Source organism: Dermacentor silvarum, chromosome 3 (genome assembly GCF_013339745.2).
Source record: "Dermacentor silvarum isolate Dsil-2018 chromosome 3, BIME_Dsil_1.4, whole genome shotgun sequence".
Classification (NCBI taxonomy): domain Eukaryota; kingdom Metazoa; phylum Arthropoda; class Arachnida; order Ixodida; family Ixodidae; genus Dermacentor; species Dermacentor silvarum.
Genome location: NC_051156.1, coordinates 165479258 through 165499120, shown reverse-complemented (window position 1 = coordinate 165499120; position 19863 = coordinate 165479258). Strand labels below are relative to the sequence as shown.

The 19863-nt window shown below is 47.2% G+C and overlaps 1 protein-coding gene across 2 annotated transcripts in view; it reads right to left on the bottom strand.

Moving 5' to 3' along the window:
- LOC119445992 (solute carrier family 13 member 3-like) overlaps positions 1–19863 on the bottom strand; it is a 102214-nt gene that overhangs the window by 44963 nt on the left and 37388 nt on the right. The window contains exon 1 of one of the 2 annotated variants that reach the window (XM_049663793.1): positions 15237–15756. The exons of the other annotated variant lie outside the window; for it this stretch is intronic. Within the exon in view, the coding sequence (XP_049519750.1) occupies positions 15237–15364 (128 nt within the window). The 5' untranslated portion in view covers positions 15365–15756. Of the gene's footprint in view, positions 1–15236; positions 15757–19863 lie in introns of those variants that run through there. 2 annotated transcript variants of the gene reach the window in all.

Genomic DNA, 19863 nt, shown 5'->3' with positions numbered 1-19863 from the left:
ACACTATTACCTTGGTTCAGTTCAGCTACGAGGCATATGCATATTTTTCAGGTTTGGCTCAAATTACGTGAGACACCCATGGTATAGCGGAGGATTATATAGGAGGGGGTGCTGGAGCTGGGTGGGTCACTTTAAATGTAGGATCTACATATATAGCCGATGCACCAAGCAAGCGGAAATGCAGTCAAGGACGGTAGAGAAATGGGTAGTCGAGACGATGTTAGGGAATTCGCAGGCTCAGGACGGTGGCGTTTGTCCTGCATATGACTTATTAATAGCAGGAGGATGATTATTAGGTTACACTGTCATATCAGCGAGTCGGAATCCGTACTTCGGGTGAACACAAGAGGCAAAGAATACAAGGTGTCGCAGTTTGCCGGCTCAAATCGGCACATTGCGAAAAGTACTGAGAATGAGTCATTCCGCGAAATGATGGTGCTACAAAGTTTACGCAGCTTATGTCGGAAACATAAGAGAAATGCGAGACTCCGTCCGTGATTTGAGAGAACAATGCGGTTCTTTTTTAGCGACTACGACATCGGAACCACTGCCAACACATTCAGAAAAAAAAATTATTTCAATGTCTTCCGCGATGTCAAGGCGTTCCGCGATGACAATACGCCTCTTGCGCAAGGCGTGTGCCCCGCTGTGACCTATTGCGGTAACATAATTCGGTGCAAGCCCAAAAGAATGTCTTAGTTCACCTCAGATGCAGCGACGTATCCACCGCACTTGTGGTTTATCATTTTTACGAGATATATTCAGAAATCGTCGTAGGGCCGGGCCACTCAACCCCAAGCTCTATTGCCATCAAAAAGCAGACGGTCTGACTACGGCTGTGACAATAATCGCGATAACAAAGACATTGGCGCTACGGTGTCAACGACAGAAATTATAGAGCACGACGACGGAGAGCGCACGACAACGCGACACGACCACGATCAATCACATGACGCGGTCGCGTGATCAAATTTCGGGTGAAAAGGATTTTTTTTTTGTTTCTTCTGGTATCAGAAGTACATACATCATGATGATGGTAAGCATGATAATACTATACGTGCAAGAAACGTCGCTATAAATCTGGAAGACATTCTCATGTTAACATCGCTCGTCTGTTAAATGCTAAATCGCAAGGGACAAATAAGCGCACAGAAAAAAGGAAGAAAATGTGAGTTGGCACAATGAACTCTTTTCTTTTTTTTTACCTTTGTTTTTCTGCTTTTGTTTTGTGCTGAATTTAAAGCTTCATAAGGTCGACACATACGACAATAACAGTGTAGGTAAATAATTAAGTGCGGGTGTAACTATATACGAAGCCAACCGGTTCGTAATCGACGAACCGTCTTTATATATACCTCGTGTCCTAGCTAACGTTAGCCAAGCTGTTCAACGGGGGAAAAAACAGAGAGAGATTTAAAAAAACCTGGTGCAAGATAGGATGATAGGACCTACGGTGTTCACCGTCATAGGCCCAACGACATAACACGGTAGGCCTTAAAATTGTATTAAACGACTCCAAACGACTTAATGTTAAGCGACTCCCAAACCGCATTTCTCTCTCTCTCTCTCTCTTTAATGCGCGACTATAAGCGAGTGTCAGTTCCTATAAGTATCCCTAATTACTCCTTTACATAACATAACATTATTAAGCAATAATTTCTACAAAGTAGTAAACCCACAAACTCGCATAAGAATTAAGGGCAACAATTCTTTTCTCGTCATTTTATTTCGCTTTCTTACTCTCAACCTAAGTTTAATCGCATCCTGAAAACCGTTCAAGTAAAAATAAGAAGAATACGAGAATGAGCAAAATAAACATAGTTTTTTTTTCTTTGTAAGTATAAGGAGGAGATAGATGAAAAGCTCACGTGTTCGGTACGTCGAGTAAGGGACCGAGATATACCGAGTCCATAGACCTGAGTAAAAAAAAAAAAAAAACACACACACAAAAAAAAAAAACACGGACTGCGGGGCACCAGATGGCGATTTAAAAAAGGCCACCTATTGTGAGTGCAATAGGCTCATTCTTAGTACCTGGTACAGCTCGTGGAGGTACAGCTCCTTATAATTAAGGATCCGCATATTGCGGACTTTTCTTTTACATGGTCTACTACACTGATCAAGTGCGTATTAGAGCAAGAAATGCTGAAGAAGGGCATTAATGACGGCGCTAACATAGGACGCAACTCGGGTTCATGCAAAAGTGCGGAGCTATCACGCAGGAATGTTGTTTACGGCGAGAGTTAGCGCAACAAAATATTTTCCGCGGCGCAGTTCGGCAAAGGCTCTCACGTTTCATAACAAGTAGGCCTCCATACGCTGCAGTCCCTCTGGTCACTGACGTCTTACCTCATGTGAGCTCACGATGATTCATCAACCAATCGATGAATCAGCGACTTGACGAAATAAATGAGCGAGCACTGTCGTGCATGTAAATCTAATAAGCATGCTGACGGTCACTTAATCGCTTTTCTTTTCAGCGGAAGGCCGCCTCCGGTATTTCTCGCTTGTTCTCAGCGTGAAGTTTAATGGCGGTTAACGAATACAAAGACATAGCAGACTTTAATGGGGAAACAGTTGCCCGACCCAGGGGCTGCAATTGTCACTTTGTTCCGCTGAGTTTGTTTATTTCGCTGTTTTTATCTTTTAAAACACCCCGTCAGCCAAATTCCCACGAGACCAAGTGCTGAAGGGAGTATGAATTCTAGAGTTGTCGTATTGTTTTATTTTTTTTCCTTGTTTTTTTTTAATCAATCGCATGAAAGTGATTAGAGGACGCGCCATTATTTCTCAATCAATGGTGCCAAAATTCGTGCATTATACAGTTTTCAGCACCGTCAATTATATTTTTCCACGACTGTGTCTCTTCTAAACCGCAATGCCGACATTAAGCTGCAGACGCTATAACTAATAAAGAATACATAATTCATTTTTCCGCACATTGTTCTCTCATAAAGCTGCGGAACCAGACATCGGATTCTGCTTTTGTTGCTTCCTTTTCGCGGCGGCTACGTGACAACGTCAGCGCTTATTTAAGCGATAGCGTTAGGTCGATATTGGCGTCCAGTAACCCTAAGCGACATGCTGACAAATCCACTAAAAGAACGGCGCCGCTTGTTTATGCGTCATTGTTCCGCCGTGCTATAAAATTGTGCATAATAAGGTTACCAAGTTAAGGACGCGGTGAAAAAAGGCTTTTCCTTTTCTGTTTCCTTGCGAGACATATTCTTACCATACATACGCCATCTATTTTGTTTTTAATAACACCGCGCAATTGAGCGCCGACCGGGCAGCAAGTCTGTCCCATATATGGCGGATCGCGAAGGTTTACAGTACATACAGGGACGAGAATATGGGCGTGCGCTCATAAAACGCACGGCATTGCGATTGTCAAGTGCGGCCATTTTGACCGTCACCGCGCCCTGTCAGGTCTGTTTCGCACCGCGACGAGATAACCACGCGCTACTTTCAATTCCGAGGTGCACGTCGTGCACAGACACGACGTGAAACGCATTACGGCCAGAATTAAAAAAAAAAGAAGTGTTTAACGCACAGCTTCACACTAACGCGAGCCCCAAGGCGACGCGAAGCCTGAACTTCATCGCAAATTCGGTTAAGGTGGCCGTTACTTTCAGGTAAATGTTTTATATTTTATGGCTTTCTGTTGTCGTCTTCTTTTTCATCTTCATCCGTGCCCAATGCTCATGATTGGCCTGTCTTGATGACGATGACAATGATTATGGCATGAGCATGCAGTTTAAAATATTCGTGGTGGCACACGCTCCAGTTAGATTTTCAGATATATTTATGGTGTACGTTAGTTGTTAAATATTTGATACACAAAGCTAAATTATTGCAAATACAAGATTTGCTTCATTACGTGTTTTTTTTTTCCTCTTCCCTGCGCCACCAATCTTTTAAACGAGAAAAGAGATTTCTAACGCAGAAAAGGAAAAGAAAACGCGTGCCAGCTTAAGACGAGAACACACGGGCAATAAGATGTCTTTCAAACGACCTTTCTACTGGCTCTGTACCGTAGAATAAATTACTGCTTCCCCCTTATGCTAGGGAACGCTGAACAACAGTTTCCGTGTATGTGCCTACATTGAGAGCGTATGCAGCGACGCTACTGAGCAAGTGAGTGCAGCGCCATCTGCGATTAAGGAACCGACGGGTGTATCAGCTGGGTGTATTTCGCGTGCGGTTCAATACATCACTCGCGGGCTTTACGTAACACTGTGGCACTCTGTATACAAAGGCGGTACACTTGTGCTCGAGATGTCCTCCGCGAACAAAACGATTACGCGTCCTATAGCATGCCAGTGGACAAAGGATACGCTATTATGTCACACTGAAGCGTAAGTGCACGGTAAGGCGATGCGTGACTCATAGCTTCTGGCTTCCAAAACACGTTCTGTTTTTGGAACGCGCGAACTGCGTTACGACTACAAAGACCATTGTGCGCTTCTGTACGAAAACATGCAAGCCGCACCGGCCTTCCTTTCTACAGCGCAAGTTCGGCACAACTTCTGCCTGATCCGCTCAGATACGAGGCAGCGCCTTTTGCCGTTACATTAGCAGAGGCTTCAGAGAAGCTGAAGACTCGCTATTCATACACTTCTGCCCGAACTTGTAATGCTCAAGACTGTTGTAGTTAGAGACGAAATCAAGCAAAAAACAACGAAACAAATCCATCGTGTTTGTCTCGAATTTACAAGGAGAAAGTAGGCAGAGTTGGTATATACTCATTATCATTATGGGCGTTCCCCAGGAGATAAGTTATATATATATATATATATATATATATATATATATATATACACCATCTAAACTGAGACGTTGACCTTGCCCCATTGAATACGCACAATGTGTTATGCTAATAGGAAATGTCTGAAACATGGCTGAGATCCGCGAGGGGAGGCCGGTGCAAGACAACATTCGATAATTAAGACTGTTTATCGGAGGCGCGATCAAACGAGTTCATTAAGCAATCATGTCGGCATTATCGTTAATAAACTCGTTAATAATAAATATGCTACGCGCCAGGCAACTTGTGTGCGCAATGCATCTCCGGGACAGAAATAGTTGGGCAAGTTTAAAGTTTTTGTTTCTTTTTTTGCTATATATAGCTGACTATATTAATGACAGCTGTCATGCGGTTACAATTCATCTCCATTTGAGATGGAAATCATTGGTGCCGGCATGGCAGCTACATGTACTCGCATGGCACCCTAAACACATTCAAATTGTTTGAGCACGTGGCACAGGTTCTGCTCAACACCCCCTATACCCTAGTCTAGGTGGTGTTGTTCTGCTCCAACGTGCACGCCATACAAAACGTGGCAGTGTTCGTCTATACTTAACCCACCGCTACGCCATCCTGCACAAGCTGTGGGGTCTCTCGACATTTTTTTTTCAAATAGGACGGCACCCACAACATCGTCTAAAGAAGGCACCTTGCAATGTCGTGTCGAGGAAAAATAATGCAGAGCTGTTCTACAACAGGGACGAAGGAATCCCTGACAACTTCATTATTACAGCGAAGCTGTATATGGCTAGAATTCCGTGCATTTTTGTTCTGCGTGTGCAAAAACTCAGGTACCGCGCGAACGCACTCGTGCCACAGCTCGAGCATTCGTCGTCGTCTTCTTTTACAGCTTTCTCGTCGGCGTCCCTGGGATATTTTGAATAGATTAGTTATTAATAGGCTCCATTTTCAAGATCAGTAGACTCCCAGGTAGATAATAAAAGTTGCTCAAAGATTTGCCGCTGTGCGACCCGCCTCAGCAATGTCCACGTTCACACCGCCCTCTCTGTGTCGGCGTTCCAAGTACTTGCGTATCTAGTTTCCTTTTCTTCCGCTCTCCCGTGCTGGCGGTGCCATCGAAACATCACGCGAGTCTAGTTTCCTCCGGATCCTTGAATGTATATTAAAAAAGAAAAAAATGTGGTTGATCCCTCTTATATAGGAATCGGTATAGAACACGAAAGTGAAACGTGTCTTCACAGAAGTAGTGTAATGTTTATTGCACATTGATATATAATGTCTATTGGTGTTTTGTGGCTAAAGCGCCCTTAGGCGTTGATGCACCCACGCTGACGCCTGGTGGCACGTCTCCTCCATCACGACTACCAACGTCGATGACCATGAGCAACCGTCGTGCATATGGAAGCTGCACTACGCTGCACACGCTAGCACAACGCGAAAGACGAAGCACGTAACTGACACACTAATACAACGCGCAAGACAAAGCACGTAACTGAATCGTCACCGAGTCAAATCAGCGCGTACAGCGCGTCGTAATTGCAGCCTCCGCGATCCACTTCAGAAACATTTTCAGAGCTAATTGCGGAGGCCACGCTCCGCTGTGCTGAGTACGGTGAACGCCACCTAGGCGTTCACCGTTGGTAGTGCTTCTTGATGCCAGCGTCCCTTCGAATGCTGGCATCGAGGCGTCGTAGTGGTGAGACCACCGAAGCGTTCACTGTCGGTGCGCGTTAGTGTCATAATGCAGTACTTCTCTTTTCTGCTCGTAGGCGGCGGCACCGCCCCGAGCAAGAGCGCGGGTACACGGAGGAGTGTTAGATATACATTATAAGGCGCGTCTGTGTAGCTCTCTGCAAATACGTTTGTGGCGCAATGGGTTAAACGCTCGGCGATCTATCGTCGCGGACCGAGAGGTCGTGGGTTCGATTTCCAAATTTTGCATGTTTGTGGAACTTTTTCTCCTGGTTTCTTTCTTTGTATTATGTTCTATGACGTATTTCCGTGACGGAAATACGTCAGTGAAGTCTTGGTGGACCCCGGCATAAAACACTTTCGTGTTAAAAAGTCGCCGTATTGCCCGAAAGGCGAAGCATCAATTGCGATAGCAAATTTAATAGTAGAAAACTATACGGGACAAGGATAGTAGTTTTGGACACATTCGCTTACTAACTGAATTAACAAGCATGTTGTCAGCGCCCACAGGCAAACATGAATAGATCACATTCGACGACCGCTGTCAAATTGCTGGCGTGAGCAAGCGCGGCGGCAGCAGCGAGCGAAGGTTCGTGCGGTCTATCGCTTCAACGGAAACTCAGCGGCGAAAGCACAGCGCGTACAAAGGTAAGAACCATGTGGCGATCGCTTTCAAGATACGGTGCGCGCGACAGCCCTCAGCCGCGCAAAGTACAAGTACGCAGTTGCTGGCAGTGTGGAAGCCGCGCCCCCTCCCTCCCGCGCTGCCTTCCCGCTTTCCTTCTTTTGCGTGGGAGTTTGAGTCGCCAGTTCCTCTTGCGCACGGTCGCAGGGTACGCCTTTGGTGCCACAGCTAAACGTCGCCTCCCTGCCCCCCCCCCCTATCCACCCACGGTCTTTCGCATGACGGAAGAGTTCGCGTTTTCTCTCCGCCGTGCGTTCGCTCACCGTGAAAGCGTGCGTGCCTCGAGCGCTTTCACTCGCACATACAGCATACGGCACGGCGACGGATTTATCGTCGTTGGAATTTATACGGAACCTCACGGCAACGGCGACGGCATAAATGCGCTTAGAGTGGCCATATTATGGCTATCGCAATAAAAAGGCAGTTTCACCCGAAAGTCGAAGCATCGATTGCGATAACAAATAAGTGGACGGCTATACGAAGTAAGAATAGTATTTATATCGGCCGTATAAACTTGTAAACATAGGCATACTAACTAAATGAACAACCATCGTGTCACGCGCGCACAAGCAAACATGAACACATCTCACTCGATGACCACGGAAACTCGCTGTCAAAACACTGGAGTGAGCAAGGGGCAGTACCACCTTCGTGCTGCGTCTTGCATCAACGCGAACTAAGCCGCGAAAACACAGCGTGCGGCCGACTGTGACCCGACGCAGATGGCTTTCAAGATACAGCGGCCTGGGCGGCCGGGCGGGCGCGGTTGTCCGGAGTTGAACGCCCCCTCCCCCCCCCCCTACCCTCCTCCCGGGGCTTTGCGCCTGACGGAAGACGGCGCGCTTCCTTCCTGCTTCCTCCCCTTGCGTGCGCGAGATTGGGCCGCGATCGCCAACTCACTCTCGCACGCTTTCACTCGCACACAGCAAACGGCGCGCGGCGACAATTTTATCACCCCTGGACTTTATACGAAGCCTCACGGCGACGCCGACGGCAGAAATGCGCCTGGAGTGTCCATACAATTGCTATCGCAGAAAAACCACAAAGACAAGTTGCGGTTATCCATTTTGAATTTCCCTTCTCTTCTGTCGTCGTAATGGGGAGGCCGCGTATAGTTCGGACTCCCGAGGAACAACGCGCGTATACGTGCTAAACTTCGCTGGCCATCCACCATCACAGACTGGAATGGCTCATGATTTTCACATTAGTTGTCTCCAACAAGGATGAAGTCATGATTAGGTAAAAAGAAACATGCTTAATGCTGAATTTGTTAGGAATGCTGTTTAAGCCTAACAATTGTCGCATGCGCTCAAGAAAACGTTGATCAAAACAGATATTACTTAGAGCTGGTGGGTGAGTTGCTCGTTATGGTTTCCAAAAAGTGTTGCAATTCAGAACTTGGCTCCAAAGCAAAGCAGTGAAGGTCTTGGCTGTTACCATCTGACCGAGAAGCCTGAAATGGCTTAAAACATCTTAAAAATTTGTCGCAGTTTCACCCGAAAGGCGAAGCATCAATTGCGATAGCAAATTAGTAGAGAGCTATACGGAGTATAGGAGAGAGCAAACGGAGAGAAACATATACGGAGAGAGCCCTGTGTGGGGCAGGTGTTGCAGCGGTGAGTTTGCGCCTTCGATGTTCGTGATCCAACGGGTGCTTGAGTTTATGTTTCAATTTGACCTCCTTAAGCATCTTGCCTCTAATTTTCCGGGTGTAAGGTCACAGCCAGAATAAGTGATGAGTGATCACCGAGTGGCCGGAGGACAGATCGAACACAGTGACACCTTTCCGATCGCCCTCACCCAAATATTCTCCATTATGACCCCTTTTGCTGCATAACCTCCGAACTGTGATTGTTGTAAAATACCAGAAACGGCACACCATGGTATTTATTTTTGCCTATAATATCCGTGCACTTGCAGAAATTTTGGACTTTTCCCCTTCAGCCATCTGCTAAACTTCACCGCAATGCGCCAGCGTAGCTCAATGGGTGGCATTTATGAAAAAAAAAAAAAAAAACATATTTCGAAAGGCAGCCCGAATGCGAAGAATTTTCAGTACAACGTCGAGAGGGTCCGTCCTTCAAGTGCCACGCGTATTTACGACATTTAGTCGTAACTTGCCTGCTGCGTTATAGCAGCCTTTTGGACAGTATTAAAACACTGCTATAACGTGGCATAGAAGTTGCGACTATGTTTCGTAAATGCGTATGATATTAGAAGAGCGTATGCTCCGAACGTTGCTAACAGAAAGTTGTTGAAATTTCGCCGATCTTTCAAAATATAATTTTGTGTCCGTGAATAAAATACTCTCATAATACGCATATCTCGAGCTTACCACCAAAATATCTGTTATGTAGGCTTAGTACGAGGCTTGCGCTGCTTGTATTCAAGAAACTGTAGTCCCCAAAAGTGCGTGCATAGATTTTGTACCTTGTGTATGATGAATACGGTGTTCCGCTTAATTTATTTTCTCTATGTATACTGCGTCCCGTAAGCAGGCGGAAAGTGTGTACCTCTCAAGAGTAAGCTTCCAGACTGATTTTTCTCAGTAGCGGCTGTCATCATAATCATCAGCTTATATTTAAGTCTACTGCAGGAAGAAGGCCTCTCCCTGCGATCTCCAATTACCCCTGTCTTGCGCTAGCGTATTCCAACTTGCGCCTGCAAGTTTCCTAACCTCATCATCCCACCTGGTTTTCTGCCGTCCTCGACTGCGCTTCCCTTCTCTTGGTATCCATTCTGTAACCCTAATGGTCCATCGGTTATCCATCCTACGCATTACATGGCCTGCCCAGCTCCATTTATTCCGCTTAATGTCAACTAGAATATCGGCTATCCCCGTTTGTTCTCTGATCCACACCGCTCTCTTCCTGTCTCTTAACGTTACTCCTAAGATTTTTCGTTTCATCGCTCTTTGTGCGGTCCTTAACTTGTTCTGAACAAGATAACAATTAGAGTAGCGGCTTGTCGTAAACATAGTGAAAATAACAATTTTAAGGAAGAACAAGAGGACAAAATTTGAAGGACGCTTACGCGAAGCTTCGCCTTTAAGAGTGCAACGCGATAGCATTCAGATCCCTGACTGTTTGTCAGGCTTCCCGGCAACTGCGGCTTTTTTTTTTTTTTTTTTTTACATCGTAAACTACTATGGGATAATTTTAACAGCCGTTTATGTTGGCGTTGATGTGTGTCCGCCGCCACCGCCGGTGGCGTCCGGTGTCCGTAGCAGCTATCGCTGGGAATGAGAAAAAGAACTACCCAGTTTCCGCAGGGAATCGAACCCGGGTCCACTGCGTCTGCTAATCCACCACTGAGCCACGCCAGCACTTTCTAGCATCTAGCGAGAAAATGCCCTATATACGAGCCCTAGCACGCGAGAAAACACGCTGTGCGTTGGTGTTTTTGCAAGGAAAACCGCATGGGGCGCGCCACTATATGAATGGTATAAATGCTGGATAAGGGGTTGTCTTCGAGTTTTCTCGTAATAGAATTATGTTTTCTCGTAAATTCACATTACAGACCGACGCTATCATGCCTGTACGTTGTGGTTAAGTCGTACTTTACGATTTTTATGACGCAATTTACTTTGATAAATTCAATTGTTTCCCCAGCGCCCCTGCGCCACGCGTAGCGCCTGCGTGGTCGGCGTGGTTCGGGATGATTATCTTGGCAGGACAACGCCGCCGGCGCCAACACCGACGCCACCACCGGATTTTCTGCACCACTGGGCCCTTAACGCTATCGCGTTAAAACAAACACTGTGTAATTTTTTCCCCTTTAAAAAGTGCATAACCCGCAAAACTACAATGTAACGGTTAAAATCGAATATCTCAAGTATTCCTGTATTAAATTTTCGTGCGTGTCCACATTCTTCTATGTATAAATAATGATTTAAGAAACAAATGTCGTTGTTTCTCATACTTGCCGCTCAAGTATAGCTGCGGTTAGACTTGTTCGGGACAATTTAACAATTTCGTTGCGTGTAAGCGCACTTCGTCTGTAGTGCTGCGCGTGATGTGACCTGTTGTGGTCTGAACTGAATTTTGAGGTTTTACATGCCAAAACCAGGATTTGATTTTGAGGCAGTGAGGTACTCCCAATTAATTCTGACCCCCAGGGGGATCTTTATCGAACCATCAATGCACGGGGCACGGGCGTTTTTGCATTTCGCCCCCATCGATATGCGGCCGCCGCGGCCGGAATTTGATCGCGAGACCTTGTGCTTACCAGCGCCACACCATAGCCGCTAAGCCACCGCGTCGGGTGACGTGTTATATTGGATTGGATTGCCTTTTTCCATGTAAGCGTGGTGTGGCCTCCTCGTATTATTTTCCTTTTTTATCTCCTTCCCTTTCTTTCTGTCTTGTTTTTTCTCTCTCTCTCTCTTCCCGCCGTGGTTGCTCAGTGGCTATGGTGTTGGGCTGCTGAGCGCGCGCGGATCGAATCCCGGCCACAGCGGCCGCATTTCGATGGGGGTTAAATGCGAAAACACCCGTGTACTTAGATTTAGGTGCACGTTAAAGAACCCCAGGTGGTCCAAGTTTCCGGAGTCACCGACTACGGCGTACGTCATAATCATATCGTGGTTTTGGCACGTAAAACTCCATAATCTCTTTTTTCTATCTCTCTCTCTTCTTCAACTGGGTGGGCGTGGTGTCCCTTTTAGGAGACAATTGCAAGCCTACTTCTTTTTCTCTCTTTGTGGTGTTTATGTACGCTTACATTAATCATATTAATACAGTTATAACACAAAAAGAAGAAGACGACGACGAAGAAGAGGACGCTGCACTTCGGTGCTGTCGCTGACCGCGAGATGAGTGCTCAAGATTAGTCCATGTACCGCCAAATTCGCTGTTTGTACCTAATTATTTTTCTCTTATTAGTTTAGTTTCACTCAAGTTAGTGCTGTTTCCCGATTATTTAAAATTTGATATCTTGATCTGTCTTACTTTGTCTTTTGCATTTTCTCTCCCCCACGGCCTTTAACACTGGTTCCCTGGCCAATCCCCCGTAGTGGGTAAGCGCCATGAAATGAGCAAGCAAGCAAGCAGTGAGTGCTCGTTCTTGGCCGGTACCTGTGGGCTTTCGTTGGCGTTCCGCTGCCCTAATTAAGTCGCTCTACGACCTTCGGTGGACGTACGGCATCTAGTGGAGATTATCGCGATGCACGCATTCTCGTTTGTATGGCGCCCACGACGGCTGCTCCTCGTAATAGCCGGCGCGGCGACTGCAGCTGGAGCACTGGCCATTCTGGTAGTGCTAGCTCGCCGGCTGCGCCTGCTGCTTGCCGGTGACGTGCTGCTCGTGGACCGGGGCACCTACTACAGGGTCGCACTGCAGCAGCGGATGCCACTGACGCACAACGTGCGCCTGCTGCGATTTTCCCTGCCCGACCCGTCGCAGCGACTCGGCCTTCGTCCTTGCGAGCACGTGTACCTTCACGCGCACCTAGGCGGCCGCGTGGTCGTGCGTCCCTACACGCCGGTCAGCCTCTGCGACCACCGCGGCACCTTCGACCTGATCGTCAAGGTGTACGCCGGCAACGCCTCCACGGGTTTTCCCAACGGCGGGCTTATGTCCCAGTACCTGGACCATCTCACGCCGGGAGACGAGGTCGAGGTGCAGGGACCCAAGGGCCGCTTTGTGTACGAAGGATGCGGCCGCTTCGTGCTCGTGCGCGATCCCAGCCGCCAGCTGCCACCGACGGCCCATCTGGGACTGATCGCAGCCGGATCGGGCGTCACCCCGATGCTGCAACTGCTGCGGCACGTGTTTGCCGACCCGCGAGACCGCACAAACATCGTCCTGGTGGACGTCAACTCCACGGAAGACGACATCATCGCCCGCGAAGAGCTCGACGGATACGCGCAGCTCTTCAGCCAGAACTTCAGCATCTGGCACGTGCTGAGCAAGCTCCCGGCGTCCGACGCGCCGGCCAACTTCCTCCAAGGCCGACTCACCAAGGAGATACTGGCAGCACGCTTGCCGCCTCCGGGACTCGGCACGATGGTGCTCTGCTGCGGACCGCCGCGTCTCATTAGCGAGGTGTGCAAGCCAGCACTTAGGGACCTCGGCCACTTAGCCGAACATGTGCTCATATTTTGAACTATTTGCCGGCTGCATGGAAGCACACCGTGTGCACTCGGAAATACTAAGGTTTGACGTAAAAGACATACGTGGCAAGGAACAATCCTTGCATTGTGGTTTGGATGGTGTGCGCGTCTGTCAGCTTACAGTTCGAGCCACTTTCATGCAAAACTGAATGCAGAAAGAAAATCCATCGTACTGAGAACAAAAGTTAAAAGCGATCAAGCGCGCACTTGTATTTATTTACTGTGGGCTCTGGCTGGAAGCACTCATCCCGCGGACAGCGACAACCCCGAAGCGCACCCTCCTTCTACAATAAACATAAACCCTCCCGACGTCCGCCTGCACCAGTGTCGGATACTCGCTTCACGATGTACATAGGCAGTGGAGAATATTTAATGAATACTGCAGCAAATAAATATTCTCCACCATTTCGTCCAGTATTGAATAGACGACACGGGCTCAAATGTTATTTGCTCGCATGGATATCGGCGAGGTCACTTGATAATTTTTTTTCTTTTTCTTTTTTTTTTCACTGCAAGATGTACAGCTGCTGCGGAAAAAGGTTAGCACAAATTTCCGATCACCCAATCAGACAAATTGAGGCACGCGATGCCGTTATTCCCTATAGCACGCCGAAGACGAGTGTGCCATGCTCTCTGAAACATGAATCATGTGGCACTTTAGATAACCAGTGTGCACGGGAACAAGAGCGCCGCGCACAGCAATTTCAATGCTCCAGTCATCAGTCGCTTGTGCTAATCTTTTTGCGCTGCAGCTGTACATGTGTGTTCTTTTGACTACAGGTAGCGCTTGTAAGAGAAGGAGCGCGCAAAATTAGTTTTGAAGAAAGACTCAGCAACATGGATGAAAATAAATGGGCGGCTAAAGTGCACAAGTATCTGTATCTGAAAAGTGTGGATACAGAATGGAGGAAGAGGTCAAGCAACTGTAAATATACGACCAGGAGTCATCACAAAGAAAGTGAGAGAAACAGAGGCAGTGAATTGGATGCAAAGAATGGAAACAAAAAGGACCATGGAGATTTACTAGAATGAGAAGAAAAAAATTAGAAGGGAAAATGTGTATGATAACACAAAGGGCAGTGCCCTGCTATTTGAGAGGAGAACCGGTTGCCTAAGGGCAAAAACATACCGGCGCAAATATTCGCGGAACTAGATGAGGCATTTGTATGCTGCAGCAAAAATCCGGAGACCACTCAGCACATCCTATGGAATGCGAAGATTCACCCAGTCGAGAACTGTGCTTTACTTTGTATACACCGTCTCACAAGTCACAGTCCTACACAGAGCTTTCGCCTGTTTCAAATCCGCTAAGTTACCTTCCGTTGTCATTTTAATGGACTGCTGCAGACACCGTAACTCCGCACCGTGCTTTATGGATCCACACGCAGACAACCCATTCACCTTGTTAGCTCACACGCACGAGGCTTATACGCCATGCATGGACACTTAACCTGCTGGAACCAAGCCGGCGTTATAAATATGAAATGTGCTGGCTTAGATTCCCCACGCGATTCCAAGCATATACCAACGGCGACTTTCTTTGAGTCCGACAACGCGAAAGAGGTCAGAGACACACGCACACATACAAAAGAATGCAATATAACAAGGAAATGTCCTAAAGTCAACAAGAACAGAGCGGTCACAGTTTGTGGCGGCGCTTGTCCGCAGTAAAACTAAAACCTGTCTCACCGCCGCAAGCAGAGCGTCGTTCGCCTAACGACTGCGTTCTTTCGCTCGACCCATCTGATCTTACTGCACGGAGGCCATTAGTAAGCGGAGGTCATATACGCACGTTTCAAAATGAGCGACTAAAGAAGTGAGAACACACTATCTGCGTTTGGGAAAGGCCCTCTTAACTACCTCTCGACACACAAACGTCAACGATCTTGTACACACGTGAAAACCATTATAAGAACGCGAGGGGGAGGGGGGGGGGGGCGAGGAGCCGAGTTGGAGAACAAAATGAGACCACACTCACGACGTGCGACGAGAACTTATGGGCGCGAAAAGGCACTCGTCGGTGGTCGCCGTCGCCAGGCCTCCTCCTCCACCATTCGCCAAGCACGGCGAGGCACACTCCTCCTTCGCAGTGCACTGCGCGCACATGGTCCGACCGCTGAAAAACACTGCCTCACGCTTCTTCGTCTCGGACGTTGCGCCGGCAATGCAAGAGCCGTTAAATGTGCATTACAGCTATACCACCCCACGCTCGTCGACTGTCGCGAACTGGGAACAAAAAAAAAAGTGAAAAGAAAAGCATAAAACTAAAAATGTCGGCTCGATCGAGGAAGCGTGCCGAGATGGGCACGCACGGTCGTGTTGTGCTTTTGCAGTCTCCATTCTTTATTTCTTCTGACACACACACACACACACTGTCTCTCTGTCTTGCTGAGTACATTACCAGTGTACATAGCCTTCCTTTCTTTTTGCGTTTTCTCGCACTGTTTCGCACAAAGCCCCTGCAATGCTACAATATAAGGAGCCGACGTATATAATAATCGACGCGACTGCTTCGTTGTCGTGAGCGCACTGTGCGGTAGACAATGCTCGGCGCGCTGGAGGAGGAGGGAAGGTGCGCGAGGCTTTGTTGTTGATCTCACGAAGCCACCTTGAAAAAAGCGCGCCGACGCATTCGCGCCGCCGGACGCGGCTTTCAAGGGAATCGCGGTCGAAGCGAAAACTGCGCGCAGCGAGCTATGTTGTTCTGTCGCCGCCGCTATCTTCGTCCGCTTTCTTTCTTTCTTTTTTCCCTACGGTAATGCATCACACTTCAGTGTACGGAAACGCACGTATGCGGCGCAGTGTAAACCTTAGTATAGCTTCTAGTGCAGGACGCGCGGAAACCAGCCCTTCTTGTCTCGATCAAGTAGAGGTCGACGGACCTATATATACCCGGTGTTTCAGCGAATCACTTTCAAAAATTTTGAAAGGGTGCCTGTGGCAAATAGCACAATTCTAGTTCAGGAGCTGGTCTACTCGAAGAGGCGGACGTTACTTGCAGGAAAAAATTGAAATGCATAATCGACTAATTACCAAAAATTCACTAATGAATTTGTTAACTAATTACCTGATGAACCATACTGAATTTTACAAATTCTAGGCGTGGAGTTTGCAAGGCGATTCCTCAGAGTGAGACCAGTTTCAAGATATTAATTCCCGAACTTTGCGGAGAAATGCATTGGCGTTCCAGTTACTTCCTTAACAAATCCTCGTTTTATGCAATGAGGCACAAAAGTAACTGGAACGCCAATGCATTTCTCCGCAAAGTTCAGGAATCATCTCGAAAGTGGTGTCACCCTCAGAATTCGTTCCAAGTGGAACCACCTTTCAAACTCCGCGGCTATAATTTGTAAAACGCAATATGGGTCATAATGTAATGAGTTAAAATCTAATTGGTACAATTTTGTTATTTAGTCGAATATACATTTCAATTTTTGCGCAAGCATTGTCCGCCTCTGCGACTAGACCAGCTCATGAACTATAGAATTTTGCTATCTGCCACAGGCAGCCTTCAAAAATATGTGAAAGTGTTCGCTGAAACACCCGGTATATATTCTCTGGAATATGTATATTATACTTTGTATTATACTAAGGAGTTTATATCATATTACACTATGCTCTTTACAATACACATATGCACTGTGTATAATCATGCTGCGTAGCGAATGGCGCGATGATTGAGGATGTGTCATTTCTTTTGTAGTATCTACTCTCTGTTCTGCGCTATATATAGCAGCACTAAAACGATCATAGAGTGCGAATCGTCTGTTCTTCCCTCCCCCCCCCCCTACTTGACAATCCCACTCTCCCTCTCCGTTGCTCGTAAGGGAACGACAGCACTTCTCTGCGTGCGATGAAATGCGCAGGCCGTAACGCATCATTAGCGATCGCGCTTATGATTGCTTGCGGGACTCGTAACGACCCACAGAGCAATCAGTGGAGCGCAAGCACGTCACTTATATTGCCTGAAAGCGAGCGATCCTTGTAATGTCTTTTCATCAGCGCACAATCCTTGTCATAGCGCTATCTAACTGTTCGTATCGGTAAGACTACAGAGAACTCGTCTGCAGCAGCGCTACAGTTAGCTAAGGTTGGGCGTCAAACGTTGTCATCACCTCGCTTGCAAAAATTTCGACAAATTTCAACATAAACTGGCGGGAACACATTCGTCTTTTTTCCCCTGTATTTTCTTTTCCTGATTTCTGGCACATAAATTCTGTATGTCATCCCCATCATCAGTTGACATTACGTCCAATACAGGACGAACGCCTCTCCTATCAATGTACAATTATCTCTCCCTTGCCAATTCGTATGTCCGGGGTCACAAGCAGCAGTGGGGGCCAAAAAAAAAAAAAAAAAGAACGGTGGTGATAAGAAAACATCAGCATCTCGGTTGCACTAGCTTGTGCCTTCAAATTTGGTAAAGGCATCCTGTAAAGAGGCATATAATTCTTTCCATCGAGGCACAGTCACTACAACGAAGGTCATAATTTCACACAGCATGTAGGATGCGCTGCAGCGATGACACGCAATCACAGCGGTATCAAAAATCTCGACCGATACTAAATGCAGTAGCACTGTGTCCACTCAGGAGTCATCAAAGCGCAGACCCGCTTGTCGTATTGTGATCACAGTGGACGCAGTGTTCACATCTACCGAGAACGCGAAAACAGTGCGAAGCATTTATATGCAAACGCTCGTATAGCGCAGTCTGCGATTCGCGGTGTGGCGAGAAGCATCTATACTTGGACACCTGACAGTTGCACGCAAAGCGATATACTGGACGCACAAAGGGCCACAGGTTTCGCTGCAGTTGCAGTACGTATCACGCTAGGGGCGGTGCATAGGTACACGCTGAAATGTCCCTGTCGTTCTGCAAGACCATCCACGAAGAGGCCACAACGGCTTTTGTGCATAGCGAGTGCGTGCGTGTGTGTGCGGCCGTATTGTAACGTTTCATTTTATTTGACGCAATAAGGGTTGGCAACACGTACACGAGACAATTAACGTCGTAACTACTTTGCGAACAGATAAAAGAACAAAAGAAAGAATAAGTAAGGAGAATTGAGGCAAAGTTACGATGACAAACTTTCAAAAAGCGTTCGGCACATTCACTGAAAAGAAAATTACGTTACGAATGGGGCCAATAAATTAATGTACCAATGCGCGATTTCCAGCTGTTCCTGGTTACATTTTCTTCGGTGCGCTACTGCAAGCGAGCAGCGTACTTATGAGCATAATTTCAACTTTGAGGCTAACGTTCGTAAAATGCGCCACCATTGCCGCAGAGAACAGGGGTCCTCGGCGCTAAGCATTCTGGTAAGAAACGAAGAATGGAAAATGAGATGCATCGGTATAGTAATGCGCCCGGTAATGGCCAGTGGCCGTATTAGGGCAATAAACTCCTCACTTTTTTCTACCCTTCGCTCCCTTTCTCCGAGCTCGCGGGTGACGTGAAAAAAAAAAGAAAACATCATCTGTTACCTGCATAAAATATAGTGGTCGAGTAGGACTTGATCTCGGCCTAGTTATTAGAGGTTCATCTTACGGAAAGCGCAACGACACTGTAGGACACTTGAAGCACTTTTATAAAGTAAAAAAGGAGACAAAAAATGAGGCACTAAATCAGTATATATAAGTACAATGCTTCACATTTTGGTACAGGTGAATATCCCGACGGCCATTCGGCATTGAAGTTATGAGTAAATAATGACACTTTGCTGCGGCCGAAAACATCGAGAATGTGTTTTCAAACACATTCTCTATGGCACGTTTTTCCTTGTTCTTGTTTCCGTCGCATGCACGCCACTGAAATAAGTTCTGATCGACAAGTTATAAATTGTATTCCCGTTAGCCAGCTTGCGCACAGATATTCCTGTTTTACATTTTCTAACTAATTTGAAGAGGACGGCGTTCTAAATCATTAAACATTGGTGCCGACGGTTCGTTCGTCGCAGAGAACGCTACGATCTCTATGGTTCTTTCTTTACTAAGGACGCCAATTACTGAGACGCCTTCGAAGATTCACAAGCTGCTTATCAGACAACGACGTCCTTCAGAATGCGTCCATTCTCGCCGCCGTGCACACATCGGAGCGAGCGCTGTACGTAAAAAAAACGCTTAGCCCCTTCCTGCGATCGGTAATAATAGGTCACAGCGCGCACACGTGGCAAATTTCCACCATTACATCGAAGCACTTAAGCGCGCGGGATCCGTGAAAACACCGGCGGCTAAGAAAAGATGTACTCGATATGGGCACCAAAAGGGGTCCACAGTTTCTACTTGGCATTCAAAATGCATGTATAGCGCCGGTCGATTCGCAGTCTTTTTTATGCGTGCAAACGTGCGCGGTCGGCACCGTACACATAGCTCGCAGAGCCACACGAGAGGGAGCCGAAAAGCATTCAAATTCTAAAAACAAGGCGCCAACAAAAGTCCGGCAAGCGTAGGAGGAGGGAAAGGGGGAGGGCCGGTCACGTAAACTTTGACGTAAGAAGCATCGGAGAGAGATCGATATCCACGAATAAACATGTCTGAAAACCGGAAGGACATGCACGCGTCCCTCACCTCTATTTAGTTGCGCGCAGCATTCTTTATGCGGAATC